At 42.3% G+C, this 19,298-nt stretch overlaps 3 protein-coding genes across 9 annotated transcripts in view; 2 read left to right on the top strand and 1 right to left on the bottom strand.

The window, feature by feature from the left end:
* The window catches only part of RhoGAP71E (Rho GTPase activating protein at 71E), a 75,078-nt gene extending 73,056 nt beyond the window's left edge, over positions 1-2,022 (bottom strand). Inside the window, exon 1 of one of the 2 annotated variants that reach the window (XM_022849176.2) lies at positions 230-2,022. In XM_022849176.2, the coding sequence (XP_022704911.1) occupies positions 230-330 (101 nt within the window). In that variant the 5' untranslated portion in view covers positions 331-2,022. The remainder of the gene's footprint in view (positions 1-229) is intronic. The other variant, XM_022849175.2, reaches the window with a different exon arrangement.
* Positions 2,023-2,220: 198 nt separating this feature from the next.
* Positions 2,221-19,298, top strand: part of LOC111269513 (leucine-rich repeat-containing protein 42) — a 42,931-nt gene continuing 25,853 nt past the window's right edge. For 2 of the 6 annotated variants that reach the window (XM_022849171.2, XM_022849170.2), the window contains exons 1-2: positions 2,221-2,957; positions 8,440-8,529. The gene's annotated coding sequence lies outside the window, so the exon portion shown is untranslated. The remainder of the gene's footprint in view (positions 2,958-8,439; positions 8,530-19,298) is intronic. The other 4 variants (XM_022849173.2, XM_022849172.2, XM_022849168.2 and 1 more) reach the window with 2 other exon arrangements.
* On the top strand, positions 3,266-8,403 carry LOC111269510 (organic cation transporter protein). Its single transcript, XM_022849160.2, has one exon. It carries the CDS (start codon positions 5,257-5,259, stop codon positions 6,994-6,996), a length of 1,740 nt encoding a protein of 579 aa, XP_022704895.1. The 5' UTR covers positions 3,266-5,256; the 3' UTR covers positions 6,997-8,403.

Genomic DNA, 19,298 nt, shown 5'->3' with positions numbered 1-19,298 from the left:
GTGCGCTATGCACAGCCCTAGCTATAAACCCCCTTTTAACACTTCTCCTAAATTCAGTCAGAACGATAGTAGCAGCGTAACCTTTTACGGTCGTCGCAATCCTCTGCCACAAAAATGTTCAAACATTGGCACACATCCAATCGATTACCACGTTTCCATATCAATGGGCTAATATAGGCAGTCATTATCTAATAAGCAATGTATTATCGGTAAGTATTACTCTACTCACTTTTCCATGCGTATCGTATAGGGGGCGTTGTATCCACACGATGTGACAACACTGCTGAGGGTGCTTGCCCCTCTGTGAACTCGTCTAGCCCAGCCAGACATCTCACAATGACCACTACCACAGCTAGTTCTACTACTGCCAACTACGTCTAGCACGATTCTGTAGCGTAACTCTTCCGTGTTTCCTCGATCTCGGGGTCTCACTGTATCTCTTCAAAGCGTATTATCCACAACACTCCAATCGTCGCCGTAGAGCGATACCTACTCTGAAGTTGGTGACACTACGGCCACTAGTTGTTCGTTCCGTCTAGTGATACGCCACAGTTTCCTGTATTTGCTGTTTTACTGCTGTTGTTGTTATATTTGTTTAGTGTCGGTTCCGAGCGCGTACTGACTGATTCACAAAACAAACGCGTTAATCCTCTTGATTCTCAATTTAACGACCTCTACGTGGCGAACGTTTTTGGGTTCTACTAGACCCAAATGAGACTCAAAATGATATAGCACTTGTAATACGCTTCCGTTTTCGTTACTGATGCTTCGTTATGAACACGACGGGCCCCATGGATAGGCAAAACAGGCTTCAGTGAAACTTTAAGAACCTATGATAATAAAATGTTATTCCGATCTGTGGTAGGAGTCAGAGATATGGTAGTCGACAGATAGCCGTCACGTAGAAAGTTGGTTACCTACAATGCCGGATAATAGCACGAAATGACGCTTTTTCATTTAATTTTATTTTTATTGAAGGAATAACGCAGTGCTGTTAGACTACTCCGGCGATTTTTTTTTTGTTGTTGTTGTTATTGTCTTCGTTATTCTTATTGCTATAGGTTGGGAACGACTGTAACAGGTGTAGCTGTTTAGCAACAGGAAGATTGCAGTCGTGACTGACTCTGAGCCATCCATGCGTATACGACAACCTGCCTCCAGGCCACGTTCACAAAATAATTGTCAGCAAAAATAACAGTAAGAGAGCCACACTCACGGCGTACCCGATCATTATTAACACCTCTTTTTTTCATTCATTCGGTGATAATTGCAAGCCTCAAGAGATATTCTCAATACGATGTCGATTTTAATATATTATGTTTGTTACAATTAGAATTAGAGATATCTCAGGCAGTACGGAGATTAAGGCCCGCGCGCACTTCCTGCGATTTGATTGTTGCTAATCTGGAAAAAGGTGATGACGTTAATATAAGTTAGAACGTCAACTGCTAAGACGGGTGTAGGTAAGAAACGAGGAAGGATCGTTGATTGGCCACAGTCTGCTCAACTCCTTTCCTGAGCGGATCTCCTGCCACACCATCACCCAACAGCGTGTTGTAGCTACCGTCAGAAAAATGGCTCGTACAAAAAGAAACAACTTCACAATAACATGCGCACATACACACGCCCCAAAACAACCAACAAATTAGCGACAGAACGACGGCTCGATAGTGCTTGGTAGCGTCGTCACAACACGCAGACGCGTCCGCGAACAGGCCACTTCTTACGTTGAGCACCAGGCAACCCGTGAATAAAGCACCGCCACACAGTGGCCAATTGAACTGAACCGAACGGCGGCCACACGCCCAGCCGCAGCTTTCTACTCTTCAACAACTGCTCGAACAGCAGCAACACTAGCACCAAAATCAACCACTCTCAGCGCCACCCACGGCTCGCTGTTCGCGACTTGCGACGACCGCAGCTTCTACGCGTGTCGTCTCCCTCTTGTACGGCGGCGGCAGCTGCGGGCGCGCGTCAGTGAACCGCTGCAGCGATATGGCGCGGGCGATGATGCAGTGACTGGCTTCGTCTTGCCGTCGCCGTGACTAACCCTGCTGCAATTGCAGCTGCAGCTGCTGCTGGCAGCCGCCGATGCCGTAGCGCCAACACAAAACGGTACTAACCAGACGACGAAGCGAAGACAACATGGCGGAAGCAAAATCAATACGGCGGCCAACAGCAGAACTACTGATCAGACCATCAACCCCACCCACACGCCACCGGCAACGAGATGCTGGGAAAGGGTAGCGTCGTGAAGAGTGGGCGAATGGATGCGTTCGCTGATGCCGCCAGGGACAGAGCGAGTAGCGGGCGTCCAGAAAGAACGCGCAAATATTTAAATCGTTGCTTTTCATATTGAGACTATGATGTTGGTAATGATGACAACTGGTTAGACCGTGAGATAAAAATGAAGACATAGGAAAAATGGCTTGTTGTTGTCGGCCAGAGCTGAGAGAAGATGAAAACCGTTGCTTTGTAGCTTGAAAGGCTGCAAGAGATATTCGGCAAGAAAACGGGTAAATTAGCGGGAGAGCCTGATTGCTTGATTCGATTTTGGATTTGGCGCGTAGCGCTGCCCGGTATTTAGAACAGACATTATAAAGTTTTTGTTCGTTAGTATTGTTGGGTTGCGGTGAATTTTTGCGCATCTTTTGCAGTACGTGATATGAAATCTATACGGTGACGCTAAGCTGTTGGAGCAGCAGAAGACCCAAAAAGGTCCCTTTTTTTGGGCAAAGACAACTGAGCTGGAGTTGTCGGTCCTGCACTCTTTTATCGTCTTCTTTTTTCTTCAGAGAACCTATCGTTGTGAACTGTCCAAACTCCGATCAAGGACCCATTCGAGCTCTGTGTTGTACTGGGACCTTACAAAGAGCAAGGCACAGCTGGCATCTAGGACCTGAGAGCCTGTGAGTTGAACTAGGTCTAAAGTTCAAGCGACTCTTTGCAAACAGATGGTGAGTTCAATTTTGTGTAGGTCGTTGGGCGATCGGCTGACCTAATAACTGGAGAGACTACTAATACGTGGTGCTGTGTCAGTGCCCATTTTTATGGTACTTTCTCTGAAAGCAACGAATTATTAAAACTAACCTGTTTAAAGCACGTTGTGAAATTTCAAGTGTAAATCATGTTATAGAAGTGATCATATCAGCCAAAAAAAAACATAGGAAAAGGATAATTAAACCAAAAATTCCATAACAGTTCTCAGTTTCACCAATCAGATACTCTTCAGTGAATCCAAAAAACGACCTGAATATTACAGAAACTTCCTATAACGCCCTTCATTTCCTATAGATCAACCTAATTTTAATCCAGCTATGATTAAATCGCGAATGCAAACGAGATACGCAATTTGACATATTCAACGAGCTGGTATCATTTATTACTGTTCGAAATGGACATGTCAAAAACGGACAACCCTATACATTCAAATATTAGTTATGTGCGTACCCTTGAGGAATAGTGGGTAAACTGGGCGCAAAGATGACGTTATTAAAGACAAAGCGATTTTTTGATGAAAAAATAAAAATAGACAGTCGTGATTCTTTATTCAATATTGGTAAGAACTAATTGAGGTCCAGTAATACTGGAAATATGTCGTGTCAATAAATACGGAATTGCATTAGCCTTTCGAAACAATAGCCTTTACGATACTCAAAATCCTTTCTATATCTGGTTTGACCAACCCCTTTGACGGTCTAGATAGAAGCATCGATATTATGATACCTCTCGTTGCTTTGGTTTTCTGACTACCTTAAGTAAATTCGATGTTACCTAGCTTTTTTTCAGCTTTCATCGTTTACAAAACGTTTCCTTGCCGTCCAGTAACTAAAACACAAACTAAGATTCGTGCAAAGGTACTTCCAACAATCGACTTCATTCGGTTGTTGTATGTCGTTTCTAGTATTTGTAGAAGTAATTTTTGTGTCATGCTCGTTGCGTTTCCTGCGCTGGACGCGTGCGCTCAACCATATAAAATCTTACTTTTCTTTCACTCAATCTGAAACAAGTTTTTTTGTATATTACCCTCCTCTGGTCGAACCTCTAAATTCGGAACTCCTTTATTAAAAAAAAAAATGTACCCCCATATATCTGTAAATCCAGTACAGTCTGAAACAAATTAATTCTGTATGTGCATTCAATTTACTTGCAATTCCCAATCCTTGTCGCTGCCTCGACTGTATTTACTTATCTGTAGAGTTGGCTCGGTCGTCCAGCTGTAGCGGGCCATGGCGAGCGAGACCTCGCTCGGGAGAGGACGTCGCGTTTACGACAGGCAAAATCAGTGTATCGAATGATGATATTTATTTAGAACATCGCGCTGCCGTTTGTCGTCTAAAAAGAGAAATAACCAACAAAACATTTCTGACAAGAATTAGCTGCAATTAGCTAGGATTGTTCGTGGACCTCTATTACTTACATGGTGCTGCTGTTACTGGATAGCAGAAAAGCGTTTGACGGCTGTGTTTGGCGGGCGAGTGTCGTGATTGGAGGGGAACGTTTGTCTGGCTCGACAAAACTATGAATTCTTCTTTTTCGTATTTTATTTTTCTAGAGTGTGGTATACGACAATCCAATTGCGAGGTCGGACGAACGAGGCTGACAAGCTAGATGCAGCGGATTGACATTGTCGTCGTCGTCGTCGTCGTGAACTCGATTCAGAGAGCTGTTCAGTTTGTGTTGACTGATGTGAGGGTTAAGAGCAAGAGCCGTGGGGTTCTTTGACTATCGGGTGCTGGCTGCCGCCTTGCTGGCTAGCTGGCTGGCTAGCTGGCGATCGTCACAATCACCGCAGAGGGCAGTAATGAAATCAGAGGAGATATACGGGTCGTCCGCTCTCTCGTAATTTTTTTGTGTTGGCTCAACGTGACAACACTTAGGGAAACCGATTCGCTCTTTGATGTATAGGATGATGCGGAGTGACGATAGCAATAGTACGTTGTTGCTGCTCGACGACGATGAGGACGGCGGCGAGACTCCGAGCTCTGGCAATGGTAGTCCACGTCCATCCCCGTACTATTATGGAAAGCTACCTTTGTTTTTAGAGCACGGCAACAATATCAGCGGCGGGTGATTGTGAGAGATTTAGGTAGCTGGAAGGCCTGATGCTCACTCGTTTGAGTAAAATCTACTAGCGTACATTTGGTAGTGCCTTTCGAGCGACCGTGCAGGTGACGGCGCGCCACAAAAGTGGCAGCTGAATCAACGTCGGCGAGAACGACGGTGCAGACGGCGACGAAGCTGAAGGAGGTGAAGATGGAGTTTGATCTGGCGCTTCAGGGCGCTGGTTCGTTCGGGCTGTATCAGAAGCTTCTACTTGGCTTCCTGGTTTTGCCGGCGGGTATGTTTTGCGCGTTTGTCTACTTCTGCCAATATTTTATTATTTTGGTGCCGCATAAATTTCATTGCAAGTTACCTACGAATCGGAGCCAAATAGTGGCATCGAATTTGACGTACGAAGCGGCAAAACGAATTTTCATACCGGCTGACGATCAGTGTCATCTATTTGAATACGAGAATGCAACATCGGCGCTGTACAGCTTACAAGAGCCATTACGAAATGCGACCTGTAACGAATACACGTTCGAGTTCAACGAGCTCTACCCGACAATCGCGACGGAAATGTTTCTCGTTTGTGATCGTGGCAAGTATATTTACGTGATTCAAACACTGTTCTACGTTGCTTTGTCCATGGGTGCTATTATCTTCGGCATCGTTTCCGACCGCTTTGGTCGGCGTTCTTCGATCATTTGCAGCTATTGCTTAGCTGCCACTGCTGGCCTACTGTGCTCAATGGTCGATGTCAACATCGTATCGTTTACGCTGTTCCGTTTTCTTGTCGGACTCTGCCTGCTGCCGCTATCTGAGGACCCGTACGTTCTCGCTCTCGAGTACATCGGGGCAGAACACCGCACTTCGGCCATCGTCTCTTGGGCAGTATCATACATCCTGTCGTCAATGGTCGTGCCCTGGGTAGCTAAAGGTTGTCATAATTGGCGTCTTTTTAATGTTGTTATGTCTGTCCCGCTTCTGTTGCCGGTCCTCCTTATGAACTTCATACCGGAAAGTGCGAGCTGGCTCCTATCTAAGCACCGGGACGCCGAAGCGGTTGATGAGCTGATCACTGTAGGAAAATGGAATGGCAAAGAGGTGCCAACCGACCTCGAGCTGCGAGTTGAGGACGCCGAACAGTTCTATAACGGCAAAGGAATCACATTACTTGAGTTAGTTGGCACACCGACGATTCGAAAGCACACCCTTCTTCTGGCCGCTTCATGGTTTCTCACCTATCTTGTGTATCACTCTGTGATTTTTAGTACATCATTTATCGGTACGGATATTTATTTGTCGTATACGTTAGGCGCCATGGTCGAGCTGTTGGCTTTGGTGTTCGTCATGTTTTCGGTGGACGCAGTTGGGCGAAAATTGCCTATGATGGTGTCCACAACAATGACGGTAATTACAAGCCTATGCGGTTTATTCTTTTTGCATACGTCACCGGAAGTCGAAGAAGTGTATGCTCGTGCAAGATTAGCCCTGCTACTCCTGATGCGGGTAGCGATAACGACCCACTATGATATCATGCTACAATATGGTGCCGAAGTCTACCCGACAATTCTGCGAGGTCGTGGACTAGCCGTCTTGCGGTTTGCGGGGACCCTCTCGTTGTACATATCACCGACGCTCGTCTACACTGCCCAGGTTAACATGGTGTACCCCATCATCATCTGTGGACTACTTAGCGCTGTTCTGGTCATCCTGACTTTATTTTTATGCGAGACCCGGGGCTTGCCGTTGCCGCAGACGATCGAGGCCGCCGAACAACTCGGCAAGGGCGAGCCATTACTGGGGTTCATGTGTGCCTGCCTCGAAAGAGTAAAAGGTAGGGCCACTGAAGACGAACCTGATCAGGGTGAGGGAGAGGTCGGCGAAACAAGGCGCAATGGCACAGTCTCGAGTGATGGACGAACATCTGAAGAAGACGACAAGTGCTAATGATTACAATAACATGCGCCTAACATCTATTTATCTATCATCAGTTTATCACCTGCAACGTTTCTGTGCGAGTTTTTTATGCATCCTTTTACGGATGTGTTCATTACCTGTTTATATATTTTAATTTTTCATACATACATGAACATCAGAACGAAAACCGAATCAAAGTTTAGAATTTATTCGGTACTTATCTTGATGTGACCACAACAACAATCCGACATCCATGGGTAAACTTCTCTCATTGTTTTCCGAAAATTAACTTGACAATAATATAAATAAAGGGTATGTTTAAATGGAAAAAGAAGATACCGGGATACTGAATGTTGAATAAAGAATGGCAAAATAACTAACCATCGAAAAGCTTCGTTGACGTGACTGTTAACCAAACTTGTTGACAGTTGAAAGTGAATTGATGTGCTCATAATTCGTTGAACACATATGATACAGACAGACAGAAAAAAATCAATCTACGCTTATTTGCGCCAGGGACAAGCATCCACACACACGCTCATTTTTCAGTTTGAGCGGCCCGTCAATGACGATGATCTTTTGAAATCGCGAACAAATGGCGTATGTAATATATATCACCTAGATACATATATGTATTTTATAGATGAAGTGTTATATCGCTATATTATTGCATAATTTTGTGCCTGAACGAACGGACCTTATGATAAGGTAAATAGTGTGACGACGGCTCGAATGAGTTGTTAAGTCGTACGAAGGAACGAGACAGACTGTCAAAGAGAGAGGCGATAAAACAGAAAATGATTACTACTTCATAAGCGGACGTGTTCATCGATGTATAGCTATTGGCTGTGTGTGTGTGTAGATTGCAACCTAGTGAAAAGGCATCTGCGCTATGGCGTACGACAATGGACCAATGTTCAAAACCGCCAATCCAATTCGCTGAATACTCCTTGTGCCTTTATATATGCAAGATTGTGACGAAGATGAAGAGATACAGTAAGGAAGTATACACATACCGTGCCTCATATTTATCTATTTATATTTGCAGTTATTGACCAAACAATTTAACACTAGAAGGACAGCTATAATACGAATGGTACCTTTAAATAGTTATTTTCTATATATGCTAGATTCTAGATAGATTTCTATATATGCTGTGAATATTTACCGACCAAAATAGATGTTCTATTGGTGTCTAAAAACTAGTAAGAACAATAAGTGTAAAGAAGTAAGGAAAATAGACGCAAACACTAATGAATATTAGTGCATGCATAGTTATATCACTATGTAGAAAAATAACAGATCCTGCAATTTGCTAGGACTAGTAAATTAAGAAAAGGAAAATAACGACCTGCTTCTGTTAGACATAGCAAGGACAAAAAGGCGATTAATCAAATGTTATTATAAATAATAAAATGTGATGCGATTTGTCGTCGATGTATCATTGTCTTTCACTATGCATTATATTTGCAGTTAAAATCACGCAGCTAAATTTGGCTAGAGTTGTTCGCGATGCTTCTGATTGAAAAGGACAACATGTGCTACACAGCCTGTGTGGATAAAGTGAGTTTTTTCAAAAAATTCTAACTACTTTCAAAGGCCCTAATTGTTGACACGATCGGTAAATACATAATGCGAGTGGAGTCACTTTACAAGATGTTCTGTAGATGAACGCTGAAAACAATGCGTGACTAGCAGATCAGCGTGGGGTGCCATGATATGACCTAGTTCGGAGCGCAGTTCCATTAGCTACAATCACGATACGATTATAATCCGTATGCTATGTCTAAAATTAAGGGGTTAGGTCGTAAATTACGGCACGATGTTCCAAAATTGGTCCAAAACAGCCGTCTAATACGAAATGTGATTTCGCTACAAATGAACAAGTAACCGGGAGTAACGTATAGCGAACCAACGCAGACGTGAATTCGGCGATGCAGTTTCGTTAGCGAGCTCTTCAACGAGAACGGGAAATTCATTTAGGAACTATTCAGATCGCATAACACCGCCGCGAGATCAAAGGTTGAGGTCGGTCACGTTAAACAGCGCCGAATATTTCATACAAGCTTTGAGAATTTGGCAAGCTGACTTTGTCGTCGACTTTTCTTGTTAGTACTGCTCGAGCCATCAGGTCTATTGGGCCAACGATCTGATAAGGCCGCTGATCGGTGTTTATGCACCTCTAACTTCGCTTTGAGACGATTCAACGCTTTGTCTTTTAGTCCGCCCGAAACGGAAGTTCCAAAATTCTACTGCCGACGTATATGTCTATTTGAAATCCGATAGAGGCCTAACGAACAAGAAATAGCTGTAGTAGGAAATCTAAGACAGGGAAAAAAGAAACTATTGGTGAATCATTTTGATTCACTTCCTTGGAACATTTGGAACGTGTAGAGAGCTCACGCGTATCTGAGGATCGGGTTTTTCATTCAGTGAAATACTGGCAAGAGTTTTCGTTTGCTACCTGCAGAACTCATTTTATGTAACCTAATTTTTCTAGCTGTCACTCGCCAGCTCATCAAGTTCTATTGTAATAAAGAATGTATGCTTTGAAGAGTCTGCGGATCTATCTGTAAGCTGCAAATGGATAAGAAAAAACAGGCAAATATGCACAAACAATTTAGTTTCGACACAAACGCAGGGTCGATTTTGTTGAATCGATCTTGACGCACACGAGTAACACATGCTGAATCGATATTCTTTTATGTTTCTTCGTGTTTCATAGTTACAACCTATCTGCTTATATATATATATACCAATAAGCTTTTATTTATATTAAAAAGAGATCATTTAGAATGTCGCTAAGCGCTGCCGGCAAGTTGCGGACAATGTCAAATGCAGCCACTCAGGTTACCACGTGGATGAGCTGCTGGTTCCATTATTGAGCATAGTCATAGGTGAATCATACGGGATCGTTCCATTAAAAGATATATTAAGTATTGAATGCGGGGTTCTAAATAGAGCATCGGATCAAATTTTTTTTTCAAACCGCAGGCTGCATTGAGTTCGAACATTCATTCTCACTTTAAGTGGAATAAAGTTCAGTATCTATGTGTTACATTGGTTTTTAGATATATAGCTCACATTGTTCATAGGATTCTATTTTATCGAATATTTATATATTGCTTGCTTCTATAAACTCGTACGGTTTCTTTTGAATGGGCTTGAGCTATGTTGGGTACGTACGGGTGTGAGTGCATGTAGGTATATATGAGCCATGTTGGATATGCAGAGTAATGCTTATTTAGTGTTGGCAAATGAGTGAGGGTCGAGCAAGTAACGTGCGCCTATCGTCATGTGCTTTTGCTACTATAATTGCATAATTTGCACAGTTCCTGATGTACGTGAAACTGCACGAACAATTAGCTCGTATGGTCATAGATAGCGGAATCAATGAAGAACCCGGCGACCTATACCAACGAATTACAAGTGTTCGATGAAACCCTGATGTTTATGCCATGTATAAAACATCATTATAAGCATCACTTCTAATTACTCCATTATAGTAAATAAAAAAAGTACAATAAGCTATACATTGAAATGGTCAAACATTTTGTATTAACCGAGTAAACTTCATCGTCATATCTTTCTACACGTGAATGCAATCGTCATCAATGCGGTCCAGGGATTCTAAAACTAAGTACAGGGCGCAAAACCGGGAATATTTGAATTCAGCAGAATAGTAGTATCGATTATAACGTCCTAGTTCTTAACAAGGTGCAATTTGAGGTAGCGTTTGAACTTCAGTAGGTGATTTAATCGAAAATGTTTCGCCGTCAGCTCAGCAGCCTATGATAATAACGACAAATCTGCATGTACTGGACTATCTCGCATAGGCTTGGTGGTAGTTTGATTATAGTGGAGTTCGTTCCACCACCTCGTCATTGGAATCGATCTCAGGGCGTAGTCGAGTTCTATAGATGTTATTGCCGGTCGTAAATACTTCGAAATATCACAGTTGAAGATAGTAAAAATGCGATCAGCTTCATTATGCATGTTATCTTGATTATCAGAAATAACTCGTCTCCTGAGCCTCAGATTTGTCTCACACATAATCTGTCACCTACATCACAATGAGCGTATCTTTAAGACCTTATTAAATCAAACTGTTGTTTTTTTTTCATTCCGTTACCTGCTTCAAAAAAGGGGAAGAAAGTTCTACGGAAGGGAGAACAATATGGGAATAAAAGCTCTGCTATATTTATCTGAGATACAGTTACGCTGTAAGTGCAACACCACCTGAGTGTATGTCAATTAGTTGGCCCTCTGTGCAAGCTTTGCCCACACCGGACGCACATGTATCCATCTGTGTATGTTTATGTATAGGCCTTGATGACATCCCCCATATCTTCGTCCATCCCGATGACACGGCTTCGCTTTGTTTTCCTAAGGTCTGTCATAACCAGCATACGACGGTGGCTTAGAAAAACTGAACTGTAAACAGAACACACTGTTTCAAGGTGTGCACACAAAGGGCAAGGCGGGTAAAACGGATGGAATCGGATACATCTTCGTCGAGAACCGCGCAGTTTTGAGCGCAAGTTCCGCTTAATGTTCGCGTCTAATCCCCTATGGAACGACGTCGTATAAAAGAGTGATCCTTTTTCATCATGCCAGCCTCGTCGCTGTCGTCGTTTGTTTTTCCCAAAGCCAAGAAGCGTCCAGATGGTGGCGTTGATCTTGTGCAGCATCGGTGGAACCAGCTGCAAAGCACGTCTTCGAGACAAGAAGTAATGCATACGCGCTTACGCTGACATTTTCGGTTCTTTTTTCTTACTGTTCATTTACTTTCCTCTTCTTTCGCATCTCTCGGATTTTGCACTTATCTTTCGAGCATTTTTCCTCTTGTGGCTGCTCGATTAGTTCGTCTCGTCCCTTATGGCTTGTTCTGCGGATATACGTCTCCGAGCTGGTTCAGACTGGACGGAACCTCGATATTCTGAGAGATTCGACGTCTGCTGTTTGATGGGTTCTTGGTGGAAAACATACGCATATGGGGACGGAAAAGCGTATTCTTCCGTTGATGCGTTGGGTTATGTTCCCATAAGCTGTTGCCCGAGAGGCGCGAAGAAATTACCAGCACTCCTATTCTATCTATTTTACCTGCGTTTTGCCTGGATCGATTATACACTCTGTTCTATAGGGTTCGAAAACTTCACAATTCGAAATAACTAGTAGCAATGGTTTATAAGACCAGTAGCGCCCAGCCTGGATCTGGGCTTTATCGTTTTGGGTAGTTTGGCGACTAGCGTTAGGAGAGGTGATATTGATACCCACACACGAGCAATGGATTTCGCAAGCTTGTCCAAGCGGTGTGTCCCGAATAAGAATGATGTTGGCAATGAAGAACGGTTTAAGCGACAATATTCATTTGACCAGAGGTAGAACTATAAGAGGAAGAAGAGAAGCCCGTATGAAAAAGGCAAATGCGTGGGACGAGGGCAAAAAGAGCTTTGTGCGGTAAGCGGTCAAGGAACTTCATAATAATTTGGTGATTGCTAGGCAATATCACCCACAAAGTCTGTCCGTTCGCTGTCATGGATAACTATTGACAGTGCGGTATCATTAGCAGCGCCGGGGCCATTATACTCGAGATAAAAAAGAGTCGCCCTGGGTTTTAGGCTAGGATATATATATACAAAGCGCATTAATTACCAATGTATAATATATATAATAATAATATATATAATAATAAGTACCCATGTTTTTATTATTTTTTATACCACAACTCGCTTAATCTTTCCACTGACGATCTTCTACCCTAACACATCTAGAGTATACGATGCACGTATACGCTGTACGGTATGCACGAATACGTTTAAATAAGGTTGCTTACCATTACACACCGGCGGCAACTTCGACCAATGGAGGTGATATGGTGGGTTATCTGAAACCCAATGAAATTGTACTTAGCATAGCTCGACCAATTCAGGGCTAGCATCGCTTCTCGGGGGCCCCCTTTATCTTTGGGTTTAGACATATTTCGATACGCTTACTGCTAGTGCGGCCATCCCAGCTCCAAGCACTTCACAAGGATCAACAAACTTGGCCCGTTACAGACTAGCGACACCACCCATTACTACCTCCCCTGCTCTCCAGCTCCGTAGGATGCTTCTTTATAGTATTCCCTAGTATTATCTTGGTGAATATGGAACAGTTAACGATGCGAGTAAGTTGCTATGACTTGGTTTCCTTGAGCCTCTTAGGCGGCGAAAGACAAGCAGAGTATCAACGACTGGAAGGTCTTCCGACCTGCTAAATTAATATTAGGAGTACTACTAATAGTTCAACAGCCAACACTTGCTTTATGTTGTTATGCGCAGCAAATAACTCAATATGCCGTCCTTATACAAAAATGTACATTATGCATATTAATCCCGCTCTAGCTGAGCGACTGTTAGTTACTAACGCTGCGAGCAAATATGCCGGGCCAAATTTATCAAAATATTTCGAGGTTTACGTCTGTTGCTTAAGTCCTTAAGGGTTGTCTCAGAGGACCGCAGTGGACTTGGAAAGGAAACTTTTTAGGCGATCCGGCGGCTTGATAAAATAAAGATATATATGTATAAATCAAGGAGCAAATAATGTACCGCATTAGAAAGTTCCGGCCTAATTTTTGCTGCCTCTGCTAAAACTTGGCCTAAGGTAAAATACATTTAAGTGTATAAGAAGCGCACCTTTTCCGTAATAGGTAAAATTGAAGGTGGATTATCACTATTAATTTTTCAGTGCCTAAACCGGGACATAAATGTGAAGAAAGCTAGAATCGCTTTCTCGTTGAATACTGGCTTAACCGAGCACCACTTACAACAGTTGTCCCGTTTCTCGCAGGATTAGAAACGCTAGGCGATTATTGATAATGATATTGTCGATGCATCAATACTGAGTCTGTTGTATGTCTAACCGGTTAATAGGAACGTCAACGCTCAAAAAAAATTCATATGGTCGCCGACGAGCCTTGACTATCGACGAAAGCAAGTAAGCATGACCCATTGCTGTTACATGTTTTGTAAGACTTAATAGTAATAGCAAGCGGTTGGAGCTTATATGTTTGACTGTCTACAGGCGTTTCAAAATATCCCGCAAACGATCCCCTGTACGCTGTTTTGTGTAAATCATGGACTTTGTTAAGTTCTTCGAAATATATTACCGATAGAGCTTATATGACTTAACAAAAGGTCTGTATAGTAGTTTGTTGTAGAGGGTAATTATGGACGCTATGGTACTATTGAAATTCTTGACACTAGCTTTATGGTTAGAAGCGTTAAAACTCTTGTATAAGTCACAGCTGTATGAAAATATATTTAGAATTATACTCGACTCAATTTGCTATGTAAATTTATGGGTGCATGATTGGAACAAATAAATTTGACTTGGGACGGTAGGAAATTGCAAAAGCTTAGCAAAACAATTATCAGTGGCGTAAACGGGTAGTGGCAAAAGGAAAAAAGGAATATATATATATATATATTCCTTTTTGAGCATGTCGTTATCTTGCAAGGAGTTATAGTGGTCTTAATATAATGACAATATAAGGATATAGCGGCTTCTCGTGGGAAAATAGCTTTGTCTGTTTTTGCAAAATAAATAAAAGTTCCGAATTGAGCTTTACCAAACGATGAAGGAGACGCTGCCAAGGATAATTGTTATGCTAGTTTTTTGTTTCAGCTGTTTCAGGCTGGTACATACAGTACGATTTCGTTTGATATTTTGGGTACATATGAATGTGTATGAAAAATAAATTATTTCTTGTTTTCATTATTTTATAGAAGATTTTCCGCTTACGTTTACGCTTGGCCTCGCTGCGGTGACAATTTTGAAGTAACGTAACTTAATGTTATCCATTCAAGTTAAATACTATTCCAAAAACTGGCGTGGACAAAATTTCTTGAATTACCTCAATTACATATCTAGCATTATATTTTACTCTGCCCTTCTATGTTTTGGTTTGGTCTCTTTTGTAACGTCGCTCCTTTTCCTTTGCATACGTTTGCCAATCAGATGGTGGATAATTTGGACAACGATACTGGCCCGTACCCTGAGCTTTGTAAGCATGTCTGTTAATATTGTCGCTCTGAATGGATCTTCTATTAACCTGCTTTTTTCCTGTAATTAGTTCTTCTTTTACCAAGAAGGCTCCAAACGTCAGGTAGCACGCTAAGATTTGACTGTCAGCTAGAACAGTTGGTCCCCCAGCCCCAACAGTCTTTACAGCCTACGGCAATAGTATAGATTATTTCTAGTAAGGAGCCCAGCTGATCTCCTTTTTCCTTGACTCTATTCGCCCTCTCCGCGTTCGTTCCCATCATCGGTAAACCTCAGTCTATTACCTCTAAGACAAGGGAACATTGAAAGAGTAATTAGGGGAAAAGAGTGCAGGAGACAACTTTTTAGTTCACTTTCTCTCTCGGTAATCTTCTTGGCTTTACTAGCCTTCAGAGTTATGCTGCTCGACCTCCAAAGTCTTGTCACTGACAGCGAAGTTCATTGCTGAGACAATGGCGTGATCTTTTCCTGGCCGAGAGGGCGCTTTTCGAGGATTTAGTTTCTGCAATCGAATTAAATTGGCTGTCCAGGTAGTCAGAACATAAGGCCAGAACTGCGCGTGATGTCATCAATGGTGCCGATGAGAGAAGACCATCTGAAAAAACCCCATTCTGAAATGCATTGCAAACAGGACCTCGGTAGCGACCTTTACATTGACCTATTTAGAAATGCCAAGGTTGCACGGACATCAACGACGGTTTTGAACTACTCCGTAGAAAAATAATGTTTAAAAAGTTGCGATTACTTGGTGGACATCTCAGTATATTAGTAATGATATAACAGATGAATAACTGCGTATTGTTTTGCAATGGTCATAACACACATATATGAGCTAGAGTCAAAACGCGTCATTTAAACTGCGCTTAATTAAAGCTGAAGTTTCATGTTCGCATGACAATCTTTAGTACTTAGCCTATAAATGAGGATATTTTAGCTCTAATCAAGCGTAGTGGAAAGTATCTTGAATCCTAACTTCTATGTTTGGGTATCGATAGATGGTTTGCAATGTACATTCGTCGACAAAAACAATAGGTCAGTAGTTACGGTAAGCGTTCTGAAGCTGTTTTTTTTCATATGATGTTGCATTGCAGTATTAGAGCTAACAGAAATACTGATGCACGATATTACTACAGTGCACTTAATAACTAAGATCCGGTTTATATCCGCATGGCGACACATCAGCCGGGTTAGACGATCCAGCTCGCTTATGCACTTCACGAATTCGGGGACTTATAAAGGACGATCATGATAAAACATGACCAAAGTTAGCCTTAAGCTTACAGCTTTACTAGGTTTAATTAAATAAATCATCAGGGTACACACTAGACACTTCGAGTCCCAATGCTGTGGCCTATTGTTCCCTCATCAAAATTCTGTTCTTCATTATATTGAATTAATAGCATGTCTAGATGCTTCTAACGTTAATCAGTCAGTTCAGAAAGACCCCGAATAATGATATGCGCTGACGGCGGCCGATTTTATTTTATCAGAAAATGATGATCAACAACAAAAGCAATGCATATCGTAGCCCATCAAGTTTTCCTTCGTTCATGCTCCGTACGTTGCGCGATCTAAGTCCTAATTTTAGGCAAAGCGCAAGTTCGATACAAAGAATGCCTGTACAAACAGACAATCAGGAAGGCACCTCTGTTTCTTTGCATTTATGCACCGCATATAAAACCCAAAGTACTCTCGGTTATATGTTGTCACATGTTGTGTTCAGTAGAATGCCTAAAATAGACGTTGAGAGTTTTCCATCTGGTAACACAGTTAAGCATTACTCGAGGTGGCTACTGGCCGCTTCCGACACAAAGCAAAGCGTATCCGCGCCTAGCTTCAAAGCTAGACAACTTGATGTATCTTGAAGTTTAACAGCCACACACGTTATCACCGGCCCATCACGAGGACAGTCATCTACTGATGTGGCGATACTTTACTGCCCATAAGCGCGGCGATAGGTACGGAAATATACAGCGACCCGGTTTGTCATACGATCTAGACAGTTTAGGAATGCCTAAAATATATCATAGTCAAATGCTGTCACAAGTCTTCCCTTCAAGACGAAGCAGTGTTTGTCGTTCTTGATCGAGCGATTCAAAGGGTGACTCTGAACTCAGGCGTTCTTTGACCCGATTACGAAATATGTGCTCAAGGCAAATGTACTTACGACTCGACTACCATAAATAAACGGTATTTCGGCAACCGTAAACGAATACTGACCCGTTGTGTCGAAGTTTTACAGTAGGTGTGGATTCTTTTGTTTTAATGTCGCGCTCAAGTGACAGGAGCTCAGATAGTAAAGCCAACTTGAGACGTTCTTAGATATGATTGAAAAATGATTGTTCATGAAAACGGAAGCGAATGTTTTCTAGATTTTAAAATGCTATCACTAACGTAAATAAGCGCCATTTTAATCGAAGACCTTTTGCGATTTTTTTGGCAATGCCATAACCTTATCGTTATAAAACTTGTGTGCTTTCCTGTGCTGGGCTGGCCGAAAATTGTCGAAGGCGAGTTTTGTGTCCCTGCCTCGAAAGTAAATTAACTTCATCAAACGAGCCTTGCGGTAACGACAACAGCTGGCGGTCTGATGGTGCAATATCCTGTTGGGCTATATGCCGAACTCATTAAAATTTCTCAATAAAGACGTGCCATTGTCGAGATGAAAGATGACGTATTTCTTGTCCACTAGTTCCGGTCGAATTCGTTCAGTAGCTTCGTGTAGCTCCATTTATTCTCGACAGTAAAGGTTGACATATATCGTTTTGGTAGACGGCGGCAGCGGTTGCTCGTAGTGCACGATTCCTCTTCAATTCTAACAAACGCATATTTTTGACGTTGGCGGTGTGCATTTTGCCACGGGTCCTATGGCTTATTATGTTTTTTTACGCACACGTTATTATCCTTTCAACTGCTTCAGAAATGGTTTGACTTCGTTGCGTTACCGTAGAGTTTCGCCGAGAGATATAACATCGAGGGAACTGTTTGGCTCGTGTGGCATCAAAACATCAACTTTTTTGTATCGCTGGATATCTTAAATGCATCGTGATTGTGTGCAGCAGAAATTTTTTTGTGGGTAACATTTGAAACCTTGTTGCAAAACAGATTTTCGCAGAAATTTCACTGATTTTTAAGGCGCTCCATCTAAAGTGCACCTATTATTTTTACGCCTTGGTAACCAAATGGTTTACATTATCTATATGTGTCTTTAACGCCATCTAGTTATTAAAACTGTCAATAGTTTGCCGACAGTACGATATGAAAGGTATATGCAATGCATTAATCTATTAAAGAAATGAACAGAATAAGCGTTTTGATCTCTCTGAAAAACGTGGAGATCCATGGTTTGGATCCTGGGGAAAGCGCTGATCGATTAACACAAGTACTTTGCTGAATTCAACGGGGATTATGTATCGGATACTCCACACACACCGCGCAGGTACATTTCAAAAGCTTTTGCTCAATTTATAATTACCCGTGCTGATGTACGGCGGATATCTATCGGTTTACTGATTTTAAATGATTCATATACTCACAAGTGAAAGGGACACGGGCGAAATAGAATTGTCGCAATGTGGCCTCAGACCAGTTCAAAAATCAAGCGTGATACACTTTCTTTATTTAATTACGTCTGTCGAATAGTATATGTTGCGGGTGGGGCTTAAACTAGCGACCCCTGACCTCCTCAGCTAGAGGCAAGGCGATTTAAGTTACCGTAGCGACACGACCTTTAATAGAGGTTAGGAAAATAAAAAAAGTACTATAGCATGGACCCTCCGTCTGTCATTGTATATCGTTGTAAAACAAATTGCCTGCTCGGTAAATAGCGTTAGTTGGAAGGACATGTTTATTATATACACGTATTATTTTCCGTAGGTTTTTTTCGAAACGGTGGGCGGGGAGATGAAAACTTTTCCTGGGCAGGAAAAGTTTTCATCTCCATGTAATCCGGTGGGGAACCTAACCGGAATCGTTTCAGCCCAATGACCTCGCATTACCAGCTACTTTCTGTAATAGTTTGTAATACTATTAATTGAAGGGCACTATTGGAGTGACGTGTGAAAGAGGGACAGAGAATTAGTTGGTGGGAATAGTCTACCCAGCGGCGCAGGGGGGTTAACAGGGGGGTTAGGAGACCCCCCCCATAGATCAGCCTGCCCCAGATAGACGCTGCTCTGCTGGGCCCAATCGTGCGTACACGGCATTACACAAATCGCCTTAAAAAGTATAACTTTGCATTGGGCTTTCTCGTATTGACTAAGGTAACAAACAAACAAAGCTTCATG

The sequence above is a fragment of the Varroa jacobsoni genome, unplaced genomic scaffold (assembly GCF_002532875.2).
Source record: "Varroa jacobsoni isolate VJ856 unplaced genomic scaffold, vjacob_1.0 scaffold_1391, whole genome shotgun sequence".
Taxonomy (NCBI): domain Eukaryota; kingdom Metazoa; phylum Arthropoda; class Arachnida; order Mesostigmata; family Varroidae; genus Varroa; species Varroa jacobsoni.
Note: the sequence above shows the minus strand (reverse complement) of the source record. Positions and strands in the feature narration are given on the sequence as shown.